The 16,456-nt window shown below is 50.8% G+C and overlaps 1 protein-coding gene across 1 annotated transcript in view; it reads right to left on the bottom strand.

Annotated features, from left to right (window-relative positions):
* The window catches only part of SHANK2 (SH3 and multiple ankyrin repeat domains 2), a 539,915-nt gene that overhangs the window by 320,254 nt on the left and 203,205 nt on the right, over window positions 1-16,456 (bottom strand). The window contains exon 12 of the mRNA XM_031943606.1: window positions 3,739-3,908. Coding sequence (XP_031799466.1) covers window positions 3,739-3,908 — 170 coding nt within the window. The remainder of the gene's footprint in view (window positions 1-3,738; window positions 3,909-16,456) is intronic.

The following is a 16,456-nucleotide window of genomic DNA, read 5'->3' as shown; positions in this document are numbered from 1 at the left end:
TATAGTAGATATTGTTTGTTTGTTTTTCTTGCTAAGGCAGGTGGGGTTAAGTGACTTGCCCAGGGTCACACATCCAGGAAGTGTTAAGTGTCTGAGACCAGATTTGGACTCAGCTCCTCCTGACTTCAGGGCTGGTGCTCTATCCACTGGGCCACCCAGTTGCCCCGATATTATTGTTACAATAAAACTAACTTTTACATCGTACTTTAAAGTCTGCAAAGCACCTCACAAATATTATCTCATTTAATCTTTACAATAATCTCGGGATGTAAGGGCTATTATGATTCCCATTTTACAGACGAGGAAACTGAGGCAGATAACATTTAAATGGCTTGCCAAGAGTTTTTGAACTTAGGTCTTCCTGAATTTGGGTCCAGAGTTCTGTCTGCTGGGCTCCCTCACCAGGGTAAGGATGATGGTGATGGCTTAAATGAGATGAGGGTCACCTCAGCTTCCTTCCCTGTCTTCTTGCCTTCCCACCTGCACCATGTCCCTGCCTGAGAACCACGTCACTGTTAGCCGACCTCCTGAGAAAGCCCAAGGAGCTGGGACTTTGCTGTTCACACTGCACATTCTCCCATAGGCCTTTGGGGCCTCCCGTTAGCGTGGCAGCTGGACTCATGTCTTATGCCTCCCGAGCAGAAGGCAAGTTTCTTGAGAAAACGGCAGATGCCTTGCTTTTCTCTCTTTGCATGGGGTGGGAACACAGTAGTTGCTTAATAAGTGGTTTTTTAATTCGTGAATTCAAAATAATCACACTCAGTCCAGCTCCCTACCTTCCTTGGCCCACATGGACCAACAGGCTGCAACGCTGGAAAAGCCCCCGGCCCGAGGCACCTGGGACGTCTAGCACCTCCCTCCAAGTGATTTTCCTCACTGGGACCCTGACCAGTCCCCCAGCTTCCTACAGGACCCATCTCCTCCCCTTGGGGGCTCCAGGCTAGCTGGGAAATGACCTTACTCGAGCACAGCTGCGGTGCTCCCTCAGGAACCAGCCCAGCATCCTCTGCAGCTTGGGCAAGGTTCTCTTGGGCTTCTTCAGCCTCACCCCACCCCCAGCTGGGTCTGAGCAGCCCCACTCTTGGCTCCCTGCTGTCCGGCTCCCCTGGCTCCATTCTTCCGCTTCCCCCAGGTCCAAGTGAGCCTGGGAACCTCTGGAGCCCTCAAGCTGCTCTCCCCCACTCCCTGCAACCCCCCGTGGATCCCCAAGAAAGCTCACTTCCTGCCAAAGTGTTTTATGGGTAACTCTTCCTCAGTGCACGTGCATGCAAGCAAGCCTGAAAGACCCCAGGGGGCAGGGCCTTCCTCGAACCCTCTCCCATGTCTGTGCACAGAGGGGACTGTCAGGCTGTGGAGATCCATGAGGCGTCCAGGAGGCTCTGGGCCATCTCATCGTCCTCGATGCACTAGAGAGACCCCAGTGTCCTGGCAAGGTTGGCACAGCCCTCCTGCCTTCCAGGCCGGGCATTCTGCCCACGGGGTCTCCTTCGGAGAGATCATGGGACGACTCGCGACAGGCTTATGAAGCGCTGACCTTGTGGCCGCCGGCTACGGCCATTGCACAACAGAGGAGGAAACTGAGACAAAGCACAGGTCAGGGGGCAAGGGGCAGAGAGCGCCCGGAGCATGAGAAGCTCAGTGACCTTCGTCCTGAAGTCAGGGGGATTCAGGATGAGAGGGGGCGGGACCCCCAGCTGGGAAGCTGGAGTCGACTTAAAGCTTCTCATATTTTGTCCTAGAGGCAACAAGGAGCCAGGGAAGGCTCTTCAGAGAGGGTGGGGAAGACACTTTGGCACAAGTTCATTTTGGTGACTGTGGAGGACAAAGCTGAGGAGAGAGGCTGGAGACAGAAAGGTTGCATAAGGGTGCAGGGGAGGCAGCCCTGGAGGCCGGGCCGGGGAGGCAGCCCCAGAGGCCGGGATGGAACAGGGGAGGCAGTCCCGGAGGCCGGGCAGGGGAGGCAGCCTCCCAGCCAAGGGCTGCCAAGCTGGGACAAGCTGGGGCCCGAGGTCCCAACACGGACGAGGGCTGTGCTTTATGTACCGGAGGCCGGGCTTCAGCCGCCGGAGATGCTTGTTTACCCGCACGGGGCTGGGCCTGAACCGCAGCCCGCAGCAGACACATGATGTCATGGAGGGGCTGACTCAGGAGGTATTTTTAGTGAAGCAAGACAACCTCCTAATTATACACACCCTCCCATCCCCCCACCCCGACCCCCTCCAACCTCCTTCCCCTCCTGCTCCCACATGCATTCTGGGTAGCATCTTCTCCCTGGGAATATACTCCAAGGAGCCGGCGCCCAGTTTGGGCCCGTCAGGATGCTCCCCTTGGGGACGTTTCCAGCCCGGAAGCGGCTGCTGGGGCATCTCCAGCCAGAGAAGGGGCCTGGCAGCCAGAGGGGATCAGAAAGCTCCGGGTGAGACCTGCATCTGACACTGGCTGGAGCCGAATGATCCTCCCTGTGCCTAAGGGCCCCCCCAAGGGCCGGGGGGGACCAAGCCATGGCTTAGGAATCACAGGGTTTGAGGTCAAATTCTGCCTCAGGTGCTTCCTACAGTGTGACCTTGGGCAAGTCCATTCTGCTCCCAGGTCCGGAGGAGGTCCCCGAGACCTGCAAATTCACAAACTGCTGAGGAGGAACGTCCCTGCCCAGAGAGATCCCAGAATCCTTCAGGCTGCTGACCATTCCCACCCAGCCAAGGACGCAGGGCGGGAACTCTGTCCGACTGTGCTTGCCCTTTGACCCGGCAGGGCCACACAAAGGGAAAAAGACCCACACGAGCAAAAATGTCTGCAGCCGCTCTTTTCGTGGGAGCAAAGAAGGATGATGGCTGCCCGTCATGCGGGAAACGGCTGAACTGGTCGTGGGACATGAAGGTCACGGGATATTATTGTTCTATAAAAACCAGCGATGATCAACTAGGAAAGGCTTGGTTCTTGTCAGGGGTCAGTGATCCAAAGCAACCCCAAGAGACTTTGGACGGAAACCGCCATCTGCAGCCCGAAAAAGAGCTAAGGAGACTGAATGGAAACACCCACAGGCTCTGTTCACTTCCTTTTTGTTTTTCTCTCCCAGGATAATCTCTCTCCTAACATGATTCATAGAGAAAATGTGTGTTAAAAAATAAATACATTTACTAGGAAAAAAGAAAGAGAATATGGGGGGGGGGGGATCAGTTGTTGGGAAGAGACTCAGGAGAGAAGAGCAGGAAGACGACATGATGATAACTGCAATCTTCACCCCCCCCCCAACTTCCCCCTCCAGCTGCCACCTCCCACTTTCTTTCTAGTTTGCGGGACCAGGTGATTTTCTCCATGATTAACTTCTTGGGCTTTGCAATGGCTTCAAGACTGGAGGATTTTGAGGTGAGGAGGCTCAGAGACTCTTAGTTCCCCCCAGACTCCCAGAGATTATGCTCAGAAACTATGGGTAGAGAGCGGGCTTGGGATGGGGAAGACTCATATGTAGGAGTTCAAATCCAGCCTCAGCCATTTTCCAGGTATTGGTGTGATTCTAGGCTCATTAGTTGACTCTGTTTGCCTCGGTTTCCTCATCTGTAAAATGAGCTGACAAGGAAGTGGCCCACCACTGCATTTCTCTGCCAAGGAGACCCCCAGTGGGGTCCCTGAGAGCTCAGTCACAAGAGCAAACGTTCCGCCAGCCGAGAGCCCGTTCAGCCACATGTGGGCCCATAAGCCCCAGAGAAAAAGCCAAGGAAAACCAAACTCGAAGCTTACCTTTGACCCTGTCCCCCCGGTGAAGGTGGATCTCTCCATCGACTTGAGGTTGATATGGCTTTACGACAACAAACAGTCTCCCGGGCACAGCGCTGTAGAGCTTGCGCTTGGGACCCGGATAGTCAAAGGCGGACATGGCATCCTTGGCGGCACCCGGAGCGAAGCCGGCGCTGGAGGAGAGGGAGAAAACAAGAACCATCAGGCAAGCCGGGCTGCCTCCGCTCCCCTCACATGGCCCAGCCCTCAGGCGAGGGCAACCCCCATTTGCAGATTTTTAATAAACAACCGGCAGGGATAATCAATAGGAAAGACTGATCTTCCCGAGGAGGGAGAGACAGGGAGAATTTGGAACTCAAAACCTTAAAAAAAGAATGTTAAAAATTATTAAACATGTGATTTAGGGGGAAAAGCAAAATAAAAGAATAAATGAAATAGTAAAAAAAAAATAAAATAATTTTATGTATACTTACATATTTTATTATATTTATAATATAGAAAAGACTGAAGATTTTTTAATGAAGGAAGTGCCATATTTAATACAAGAAACATTGATGACATTTCTACAGGGCCTTGGGCAGGGCATATGGGACCCAGTGAGAGCAAAAGGGGAGCACTGCCGGCACTCCAGGAGTCTGTGATCTATGGATGGCCCAGAATCTTGGCACACTCAGATACACTCCTCACCCCCCCCCCCGCCTTCCCCCCCTTCCCCAGGGAGGCTCACATTGGCATCTGGACGTAAGGCCCTGCCAATGAGATCTCCATAGTGTTAAATCCAGACCAAAATGAGAAAGAGTGAATTTCACATTAAAGTGCTTTTCGAAATCTCTCCGTTCGGTAACTACCCTGTAATTTTCTCATCTCTGTTGGTGAAAAAAGCCCAATACTTCATTTTTAAGAAGGAGCAATTGGATGTGTCCAGCCATTTTCCTATCAGCGATAATCACAGCTGTCACCAGAATGAATTTCCTGTGAGATTTACATGGCAGAGGCTCGGTCAGCGGGAGGATGGAAGAAGGCCTTTCCGACCGTGCCAGAGACGAGCAGCTTCCATCCCCTGAGGAGGGTCCGCCTCGGGCCAAGGCGAGAAGCCCCTTCCAGAATGGAACAGCGGCAGCATTAGGCACCTACTGTGCACCAGACACTGTGCTAAGCACGCGGGATGTAAAGCTGGGTAAGAAATATTCAGTGGAGGAGACAATGAGCAAATAACAGTGTGATGCTGAGCTATGATCCCAAAGGGAGAGAAGAGCAACCATCCTGGAGGGAGGCAGCAGAGAAGGAGATCCCTTCTTAGCTCCATCACTCCCTTGCCATGTGATCCCATGGGAAACTTCAAGGGAAGAAGCGATTCCTTTGCCCTTCCATCCTCAGTCCCTAGCTCAGTGCCGTGCACACAGTAGGTGGCTAATCAATGCTTCCTAACTTGGGTAAGTCATTTAATTTCTCTGGCTAGCAGTCTGCTCTCTGTTAAATGACAGCTTCAAAGAGACCCTCCCAAATCATAGGCTCCTAGTACCAGAGGGGACTGGGGCAGTCATGCAGCCCAGCCCCCCTCATTTTTCAGAGGATAACGTAAAGGTCTGGATGGGTTGAGTGACTTGTGCAAAGTCATACAGCTAGGAAGCAGCAGAACCAGGATTTGAACCCACAACTCTGCTTCCAATTAACCACCCTTTCTGGAAGGCCGCTTCTCTCAGGGGTTCCCTTCCTCTCCCCACTAAATGGTCACAGAAAATAGGGGATGGGTAACCAGAAGCCACTTTTCTCAGCTTCCCCAGAGGAAAGAGCTTTGTTTTCCAGGATCTCCACAAACTCTACCCTTTCTCCAGAGAGTATTTTCACGCTTGTCGCTCCCAACGAATGGCGTAGTGAATGAAGGAGGACCAAAGGTAATGGCAGCTGCCTAAAGCCCTGGGGCCCATCACAAGGACAGGCTGAAGCAGGGAAGGGCCGGGAAGCCTCTCCAGGGCAAGCCTTCCGTACAGGGGGGTCCATGCCACGGGAGGGGAGGGCTTATCGTCTGCCATCACTACCAACCACAGGGGAAAAAGCCAACAGGACCAGCTCCCTGAGCCTGCAGGAGGCCAGGCCCGTAACTAGGAAACAGCAGGACTGATTAGTCCCTGGAAACAAAGAGGGAGTGAAGAAGGCAGGAAGCTGAAGCGAAAATAGCGAGCGCCCCAAAGGCAGGAGGAGGCAGTCTGGCCCATTCGGAGCCACTGCCATCCGGGGCTGTGTGACAAGGACCCTCCATCTGCCCGGGCTGAGCACATCTGGAGGGCTGGGGGTGCCATATCTGGGGATGGTGTGGGACGGCACAGGGAGCGTTGGGCTGGAAGCCTGGAGGGGCCCAATTCACACCTGCCTCCGAAACTCTCTGTAGAACCATCTGGTCAACTTGGACTTCTCTGGGACTCTCTGCTACTCGAGTGTCAAGTGGGGATGACAAGACATGCAGTAACCCTTCCTCCCGGCCTTCTGTGAAATGTCAATGAGATCATTTATTTGTGCTGGGAAGGGGAAGGCCGATCTCTCAGGGGCTCCCTTCCTCTCTCCACTAAATGGTCATAGAAAACAGGGGACAGGTAACCCTAAATTAACCAAAGATGTGCAGCCTTCAAAGTGTCACCAGCTTCTCGGTGGGATGGGAAAGGGCAAAGTCACTGCCCAGGAGATAATCTGCCTGGTCCCTTTGGCTCAGACTGAACCTCCAGGCCCACAAGACCAGTTTGGTGGCTTGTAATCCAGAGGAAACGGGGGAAAGGATGTGGGAAGGAAAATGGCCTCTTTCTCCCACTAGCCATGGAATCAAGCGGCAAAGCTTCTCGCCCAGGGGGAAGCCCCCGTCCAGCAAGTCCCAAGGTACCTTGAGTTTAAAGGCTACTGGAGGAAGCTGACATTTATTATGTGCCTGAGATAAGCTGGGGACCATTCTAGGTGCTTAGAGTAAGAAGACAAAATATGAAAGTCTCTGCCCTTGAGAGGCTTAGCGCTTATTTTTCAGAGGAAGCACAAGTAAGGGGAAACCATGGATATCATTACTAAAGACTAAACCCTTCCAACTGGATAATGGACATCCAGCGCCCTTTAAAGGAGCCATAATTTTGTATTGTAAGACCAGAAAGGAGACTTGACTTAAACATGCCCCTCGGATGAGAGTCAGTGGCCAGACCAGCACCCAAAGGCTGTTCTTTGGGAAAGGGATCAAGTTCGCTCTGCTTAGGACTAGAGAACGGGATTCATAGAGTCAAATGAGTAGCTCACTCAGCCCCAAGAATCCTCAGGCAACAAATATTCCCAAATCAACCCCCCGGGGCTAAGACAGGTGGCTGGGAAGGAACCCTGACATACCGATCCAAGGAACCATTTGATATTGTGCAAGAAATGCCTTCAAATAGGTACTTTTTGTTAATATTTAATATTATATTAATATTATTCATCAATTTACGCGAAAGCACAGAGGGAAGAGACAAAGTATTGAGTTTACAGGAAGATGGAGAAAGGCGATCCAGACAATAGTACAAAGAGATGCACCTGGAACTTTGGGCAGGGAGACCTGAAGGTGTTGGTTGGCAGTATTTCTTACTTCCAAATGGGAAGATCTCAAGCGCAGAGAGAGCCCCGAGGATCTGGGTTTGGGTTCCTGCTGTTGAATTTGTTAATTTGTGACTCTGACATGGCCACAGATGGCAGGGCCACAAGATCTTCAAATGACACAGGGCTGGGAGGGATAACTAACCTACTAAAGGAGGGTGACAAGATGCAAACCAGATTGAGCCAATTCTGAGAAGAAGAAATTGCTTAGGGATAAATGTAAAGTAACGGGGTTCTAGATGGCCCCTGAGTCTTCTTCTTCAACAGCCTTTAAGACTCAGAAAAGAATCATCTCAACAAGCCCATGAAGGAGACAGCACAAACATTGGTGCCTCGTTGTACAAATGAAGAAACTGAGGCTAGGCTAGGAGGAATGTGATGATTTGCCTTTGGCCATACGTCCAGGAAGGGTCTAAAATAGGATTTGAACTCAGGCCTGACATGACTTCAGTTCCAAATCTCTACTACATCCCACTGCTCCTAAAACATTAGGCAAACATCCTGGCTACTTTGGGGATAAATAACTGATTTCTAGTTTTCAGGACTGTGAAGAATTTAGAAAAATAGAAGGAGAAAAAGAGAAGTGTGGGAAATACAATACAGAAAACCTAATTCCTTTAGAATACATCAGTCCATAAATTAGACTTAATTTACCTGGCCCATCCAGCCTCCTGATGCCCATCTCTGAGAATGGCCACCACCAAAGCATCCCTACTTTCCAGCACCCGTGTTCCCCCCCCCCCCCCGCCCAGCGCCAAGCCGCTTCCCCGAGCGCTTCCATTATCATACTCAGTCCTGTACTTCCATGTGCAGCCCTCGCAAATGCTAACAGTTTTATGGAAGGAAACCCATCTTCCCCAAAAGCTCCCCTCAATGGCTTCCCCCAGGCCCCTGACCAAAGGAAGCTCCTTGATGCAAGGAGTGCCTCGTGTGGGGACCGGATGCTCTCCTTCCTCAAAGGGCGGATCGCTGCGGCCTTCAACCCACTGAAAACCGAGGTGCTCGGAGAAGAGCCAAGTTCCTATAGGATGAATTAACTACAACGTGGAATGAAAGGAGAAAATCCGTCTTTTTCTCGGATCTGAGGAACCTCGCTGAAGCAGGGCCTAGGCAGGAGAGAGCGTCCTAGATGAAATTACGGGGTCAGCTACAGCAGTCAGCTTGCTCCTGCCTGACCTTGGTACGCCCAAGCTGGGCGCAGGCTGGGCCCCGTGGCTGCCGTGACTCCCCCCCTTTGTCTCCACCTTGTGGAGCCCCCCCTTCCTTCAGGGATCGGCTCAGGTTGTTATTCAGTCACGTCTCACTCTTCGTGACCCCAAGAGGGGGTTCATTGGCCAAGATGCTGAAGTGGCTCGCCATTCCTCCTCCAGCCCATTTTACAGATGAGGAAAGTGAGGCAAGCAGGGCGAAGGGACTTGCCCAGGGTCACACAGCTGGTGTCTGAGTCATATCTGAACTCAAGAAAGTGAAGCTTTCTGATTATGAGATGCTCTATCCACTGTGGCGCCACCTAGCTGCCCACCAGGCTCAGCGTTCTATACACTGGGGTGTGGCCTAGAACCTCCTCCAGACACAGGGCTCTATCCACTGTGGCGCCACCTAGCTGCCCTCCAGGCCCTCTATCTGCTATGGCGCCACCTAGCTGCCCCTCCAGGCTCAGGCGCTCTATATACTGGGGTGTGGCCTAGAACCTCCTCCAGACCCAGGGCTCTATCTGCTGTGGCGCCACCTAGCTGCCCCTCCAGGCCCTCTATCCCCTGTGGCGCCACCTAGCTGCCCACATTCAGCTTAGGGATGGCCTCCAGAGGGGAGTTCATGTTAACCCCCCAAGTAACAATTCTCTCCCTTGAGGATTTCCTTGCCCTCGTTTTTCTGGCTCCTGGAGTTTCTGTCCATAAAAGGGCCCGTCTCCTGCTCTCACACTTCTGCCCAGGGCCTGACACTGAGCATCTCATGAACGGCGGCCACTTCAGAGCCCTCCCTGTTTCCATTTCCCCGGGGGAAGCCGCGCCGGCAGGGGCCACACTCGTTCAGGCCCCAGGAGGCCCCCGGCCCCTCCTCAGCCCTCAGCTCACAGCCCTGCTCAGCCATTCTGGCCCCTTAGTGCTCGGGAGGAGCAGAGTCTGGGCCTCCACTTGATTGAGATTCAGCCCATGGCCAATGAACAGATGCAGAAGCTGCACAGCTCGGGACGTGAACCCTATTCATCCATTCAGGACAAGAAGCCACAATTACAAACTGACAATGGTCTCAATAAATACATTCAACCTAACAATAAGCTTTAAGCTAGACTGTTTTTCCATCATCTTTATCCCCATTACATTGTACGTCACATGATCCATTCTAGAGTTCTCAATAGTCTGCCGCTGCCTGTAGAAAATGAAAACTGGACCATGGAAAAAGCCACACTTTCCTAGGGCATCTAAAGTCTACATTTCTACAGGGCAAAATCTCAGGGACCTGAGCCCTTCTTTTTCTAAGCTCCACTTTCAGAGACAGAGATCCGAAAAAGCTCACGGATCCCACGGGAGCCTTGTGGGCGCATCCCTGGGCTTGGTGCCCATTCACCTGAAGCTTCTGCCGCTGCTGCAGCTACAGGCCCGCCGAGAGCCAACCCAAACACCTGTTATCCACAGAAGAAATGAGAAAGGCACAGAGACTTGGGGAGCTCCAGAGACAAGCGGGGCATGGCTCCCACCCTGGGGACCCCAACAGTCAGCGGCCGAGCTTAGAAGACCAGCTCTGGAGACATTTTCGATACCCAGGGAAGATTGGATTATGTTCCAAAAACTCATCCTGCTGAAGAGTCCCCCAAGGCTATCTGAGACTGAGGAGCAGGCGTTCTTCCTGAGCTTCAGCACCAAGGACAGATGCTCACTCGCATCTAACACTCTGCCTTTTGCAATGACTCGGATTTCTCAGATTTTATCAGGAGAAAAGCCTCAAGGAAGTACTAATAGCTGGTTAATAACCATCAATCTGGGCACTGGTGGCACAGAGTTCAAATCTAGTCTAGTCATTTCACCCTGTTTATCTCAGTTTCCTCATCTATAAAATGAGCTGGAGAAGGAAAAGGCAAATCCCCAGGAACTGCCAAGAAAACCCCAAAATGGGGTCACAAAGAGACAGACATGACTGAACAGCAATAAAAACTGTTCATCTCTTTTTACACAAACTCTCAGCCAGTCCCTGGCTTATCTGTACATAAACATTTGCATATTGTTCTCCCATCAGCCTGGGAGCTCCCAGGGAGCCTAATTTTTGGTCTCTAAGGCACAGCCCTCCCCATAGAAGATGCTTAATGAAAGCCAGCTGACAGACTGACCCTCAGGGAGGAAAGCCTGTCTCCCACAGCTCCAGACATCTGCATCTCAGGACAGACACCTCCTCACCCCATCTTGTTATAGGAAGAAAGGAAACAAGCATTTATTAAGCACCTGCTATGCATCAGTCACTGTGCTGCAGACTTTACAAATGTTCTCCTATTTGTTCCTCATGACAATTCTGGTGCTATTATCAGGACTGTTTTAGACATGGAGAAACTGAGGCAGCAGAGGCTAAGTGGCTTGCCCAAGGTCAAACAACTACTGAGCTGGATCTGACCTTGCATCATTCTGATTCCAGACTCGGTGCTCTGGGCTCTATGGGACCCTTTAGCTACTGCTAGGTGGGAGGCCATGGAGTCTTAAAGGGGCTTGGAATGATGAGTCTGGGGGATTTATGTCCCGAGTATAATTCTTTGATTCCCTCAGGTGACTCGCTTCTCCTCTGGCCTGCTTCCAGCTCTGGAACATGAGGGGCCTGCGCGGGAGAGTTTCTAAGGACCTGCCATTTCCACTTCCAGGGGCACGCTGAGCATGCTGGCTCTTGGTATTTGACGAGGCTGGCCAGTGTTTGATCATTAAAGCCGGACAGCTGCTTCCTTCGGAAGGGGAGCCCAACAGCTGCTCTGGTGTTTGCATTTCTGTAACCTGGACACAGACAGAATTTGACAAGCATTTATCAGGGGCCTCCATGTGCTGGTACACCAGGAACCTTCAGTTAACCAGGAAATCAACTCCCTCCTCCCTCAGCCTTTCAATATTCTGGCCAAACAGAGTCACTTCAGACTGAAAATTTTCCTTCTGAAAAATCCTTTTGCTGCTGAGAAGTGGAGACTGCTACAGAAGACAAGAGCTCAGTCATGAAAAAATAATAGTTCGAGCACAATACGAAGATAATCTCTAATCAGGATTGTAATAATAATCATTTATATATCAGTTTTTAAGATTTACTAAGCACTATACATATATTATTCCATTTGATTCTCACAATAATCATATGAGGTATTATTCCCATTTTACAGATAAAGAAACTGAGATTGAGAGAAATTAAGTGACCAGCCAGGGTTAGCAAACAGCTAAGAAGTCTCTGAGTCAGGACTGCAACTCATCTTCCTGATCCCAGGTCCAAAAATTGTGCCCTGAAGCTCCCTATAAATAGCTAAGTGCTACTTATTATTACTATATATCTTGAAGGGAAGAAAAAAATGAAAATGTCAGGAATCATAACAATAAGGTTTGCAATGGGTTTTACATACATTAGCTCATAAATGTCCTTATCACAACCTTCTGAGAGGAAGCTACATAAATTATCACTATTTTACCATCAAGAAACTGAGGCACAGAAGAGGCAAATGACTTCCTCAGAGTCAGTCACATAAGCTAGAGAGGTGTTTCTGGTTATGCAATGGGCTAATGTGCTTGGGATTTTACAAGGGCTGGTTAGAAAACCTGACATGACACAGACCTAATAAAATATTCACTTGTTCCCTGGAGGAGGAGGAAGGAACCCTAAGGCAAGCCAGCTAGACTGGAAGCTTCAGGTTTTGGGAAAGTCCTGTTTCTATCCTGGAACTCTCCCCCATTCATGATTCGATTGGCAGTCAAAGAAACCAAGATCCCGTGGGCTCCCCTCGGAACCAACCCCAACACTGTCCTCCCTCAGTCGATGCTTTCAATTCCCACTTCACTGAAAAATGGCAGCCATCGCCTGAGGATGGCCCCATCGCTCCTACCCACTCCCCACATTTACAGACATGGCTCTGATCCCAGCTCTTCTGCTCTAGCCTCTGGGGAAGAGGAGGCCCTTTTCCTTGTCAAGAACAAAGCCCTGTTTGTGCTTTCCATCTCATCTTTTATCAATTCATCCTCAAAGTGCTTGTCTCTTTGTGCTTCTTCCTCTCTCCCCTTCCTTTAGTCCTTTTCTACACTTCCCTTTGCCCTCTTCTTTCCTTCTTCCTCTCTCTCGCTTTCTCTGTTCTCTATCTCCTTTTCTAAGTACTCCCTCAATTTTCTCTCCCAACTCCCCGTTTTCTCCTTCCTGGCTTCAGTCAGAGGCTCAGAGATTGAAGACTGGAAGGAACTTTGATGATTATTCTGACTCTTCCCTTCATTTGACAGATGAGGAATCACAGCTCCAGGGGATGAATGATTGGTCCAGGGAGACACACGCAGGAAGTGGTAGAACCAGGATCGGAACCCAAGTCCTCCCTCCCCCCATCCTGTGGTGTGTGCGAAGGGGCCCTTCCCCTGACACTGTCGCCCCCTCCCAAGCCCCATTCACTGCGTAACTCGGAGAGCTGTCCGTACTTGCCACCACCCACTCTGTTCCCAGACCTTTGCCATCTGGCTTCTGACCCCACCACTTCCCGGAGACTGTTTCCAAGGTTACCCATAATCTCAGGTGGCCTTCTTCACCCATCTCCTGCCTCGGAAGGAGTATGGAAACTGCTCCCTTCTCCCCTCCTCCTACCTGTCTGCTTGGTTCTCAATTACACTCCCAGCACCATCATCCATCTCTAGGTCATTTAACAGCTCAAGGCTTTGTCAAGGCTCCTCTGTTCTCTCTCAATATTCTCTCCTGCTCATCTCATCGCTTCCCAAGGACTTAATCACTTCATATAGACCATCTATCCATACGTACACATACAGAACCAAAGGCATGATTTAAACATCCCACAGATCCGTCCCTCCCCCAAACCCCCTGCCTACACTGCGGCGAAGGCCCCCCAAGGGACCTCCTCTCTTCTGGGGACTCCTTTCTGATCCACCTGCCATCCTGTTGTCAAAATAATCACCCTACATTAGGGGTCTGAGCACGTCGCTTCCCTCTTCAAAATCTTTCTGCACTGCTCCAGATTAAACAAACCGACCTTCCCTGCCCTGCTAAGTGGGAACCCTCACGTCCTGCCACTAGCCTTTTTCTGGGCCCCATGTTTCAGCCAGCCTTGACCACCCTTGACCAGCTGCCCCTCGGAGCACAAGCCTGCCTTTAAGGCTCAACTCACCTTCCCCCACAAAGTCTGTTCCAAGTCTCCCAAGCCTCCCCTCATCCCCTGCCTTCATCACCTTGTGTCTTCTGACTCTCTTTTGTCTATGTAAGGCACAGGGCCTTACAGAGAGCAGGTAGAGGGGAAAGTAAGGGTTTTTAGATTTGAAATGAATTGTATCTAAATTATCCATGTTCTTGGTTCTCACTAGAAAGACTACAACTGTGGTACATTAGGAGGAAGCTGAATGATGGAGTGCTGGGGATATAGTAGGTGCTTAATAAATGCTCCTGAGTCTACTGATTGAGCAGGAAGAGCAATGACCTGAGAGCCGGGCACAGAGGCCCATAGTTGGAAGGGACAGCTGAGGAAACAAGGATCCATCACAGAGAAGGAAACCGCTGCAGAGGGGTCATCCAGCTTGCCTTCAGGGAGTCCAGGCTGAAGCTCATGGGATCCAATGGACTCTTAAGCCCCCAGTCCCCCAACTGGACCGCTGAACTCTGGAGCAGTTTAGGATAAGAGGGAACAGTCTCCACTCTCAGGGAATTATACTCAGCCCCAAAAGCAGTTCTTATCAGGAGGATCTCGGTGTGACTCCACTTTACCAGAAAACCGAGGTGGGCGATATAGCTTCCCGCTCCCCTGAAGCTTCGTGCTGTGCCTTAAAACAGAAGCTCCTTTGCCCACATCCAGGGAGGGTCACGGAAATCCAAGCAAAATGAAGAAGTCACTGGGGAAACAACCGGCCAGCTCCAGGGACGAAGCCCTGCTGGACCTGATTGTGTCCTGGAGTGGTCCTTATGTTCCAGGGGGAGTGAATCGATTCCAAGGATCTTTCGGGATCCGGTGGTCAGAGTGTGACTCTAACACTCACCAGAGAATCTGTGGGGCCATCTGGGGAGTTGACTCCCCCCTGCCTCCAAGCACCTCAATGAGAGTGCTCTCCCTCCTCCTTCTAAGGCTCCCTGCATTTTGTGTCAGTCCTGCTGCTTCCCTAAGTGCAGAGCAGAAAGTCAGAATCTCCTGACACAAGTCTCCAGATATTTCATTCTGAAAGTCAATCAATTCAGGAGAAATTGTAAAACCCCACAGGAAATTTGGGACTATTCCCCCAAAGAATTAATGGACATATGAAAATCATTTCAGATTTTGCCTGGAAGGTTCTTGATGATACAGGACCCTCCAGACACAAATCCCGGAGGTCTACAGTCCGTGATCACATTAATCCCATTCCATCTTCCATGGTCATGAATGGCCATGATACGAGCAGATGGTACTGACCAGGCAGAGGAAGGCAGCCCAGATGGAAGGGGGCCCTTCCTGGAACAAGAAGACCCGAGAGCCCAGTGCATCTGCCCTGCCCTTGGTCTCCTGCCAGGGAGGCAGAATGACCACAAGTCATCCCATTTCCTGGTGACCCAGAGGGCCACAGAATGCTCTGAGCCGGAAGCGTGTGATCCATGTGTCAAGAAGGCCTGTTAAATAGGGCACTTCCCGGATGCTGGTAACCCCAGGGGTCGGAACCCCAGAGCTCTTGTTCCTGGACTACCGTGTTCCATAAAAGGCATCCTCAGGGAGGATGGGGAAAGGAGAAAGAACAAAGTCAAGGAGCAAAGACCACTTCCAGGCTAGCCTCTAAATTCAAAGTCCTGGAGAAAGGGCTCCAGCAAGGTAGATGGAGTCATGGGAATACACGAGGGCCAAGAAAGTCTCAGTCATTTATCTGGCTCAGAAAAGAGTGCTCAGAGGAGAGGGATAATCAGCACCCTCTGTAGGTATTGCAGGTCTTTCCCATGGGAGAGGCTAAGTTCTTCATGACCCAAGAGGGCCTAACCAGTGGCGATTTGGGAGACGTACAAGGAGAGTTGTAAGCTGGCTCTCTTCTTCTCCAGGCTGCACACCTGTCTCTGGGCTTTTTCCTAGACTATGTTGTCGAACCTTCCTCTCCCTGAAGTTCACTTTATCCTGAGCCTTCTCACATCGGGAGGGCCCTCTACTCCTGCCGACTCTCCCTCTGCTCAGCTACTTCCCTGGGCATATCCATTTTAGTGTCTAGACCAGCCTTCTCCTCTCCGCTGTAGCCTTGCTGCTTTAGGCTTTCTCTGCCATGCTCCACCTTCATGTCGTCCCTGCCCTCCTATTGCACCCCTGTTTTTTCAGCTCTTTTTTGGAGGGCAGGGATTGTTACTCTTTCTGCTCATATTCCCAGCACTTACAGTGTCTAGCATGCAGTAAGTGCTCAATAGATGTTTTTTAAAGAATTACAAACACTTTGCAATTATAACTATGACTATTTAGAATGGGACTTGTTGAAAGGATCAGCTTTTCCTTCATTTGACATGTTTACGTCGGGGTTGGAAGTCTGCTTCTCGGGACGGGAGAGATGGGACACTTGTCCAGGTCTGGGTTGGACGAGGTGGCCACAGAGGTCCCTTCCAACTTTCCATTTCTGGGACGCTATGTGTACGAAATGAATGAAATCCACAGGATAGAAAAGTGTGGACAGGTTCCAATGAGCATCAGTGGAGGAGGTCACCACAACAAGAGAGGACTATACAGACTTCAGAGCAGTTCTTGGGCCAACGGTCAACACAAACTTTACTGTTTCTTCCCTAATTTTTTTTTATAATTCTGCACACTACCTCACGCCGTTGTCTAATTCTGAGAAATCTCTCAGCGGGCTCTTTCATTCCACTGGATGGTCCCTCTAGCCACAGACCACCCTGATTCCAAGATGATTTCCCCGCTGTTTTTGAAAAGTAAGTGCCAAAATTCAGCGTTCCAGAATCTCAGAGCTAGAAGGAACTT

This window comes from Sarcophilus harrisii, chromosome 6 (assembly GCF_902635505.1).
Source record: "Sarcophilus harrisii chromosome 6, mSarHar1.11, whole genome shotgun sequence".
In the NCBI taxonomy this organism is placed as follows: domain Eukaryota; kingdom Metazoa; phylum Chordata; class Mammalia; order Dasyuromorphia; family Dasyuridae; genus Sarcophilus; species Sarcophilus harrisii.
This window is presented reverse-complemented; position numbering and strand designations above follow the sequence as displayed.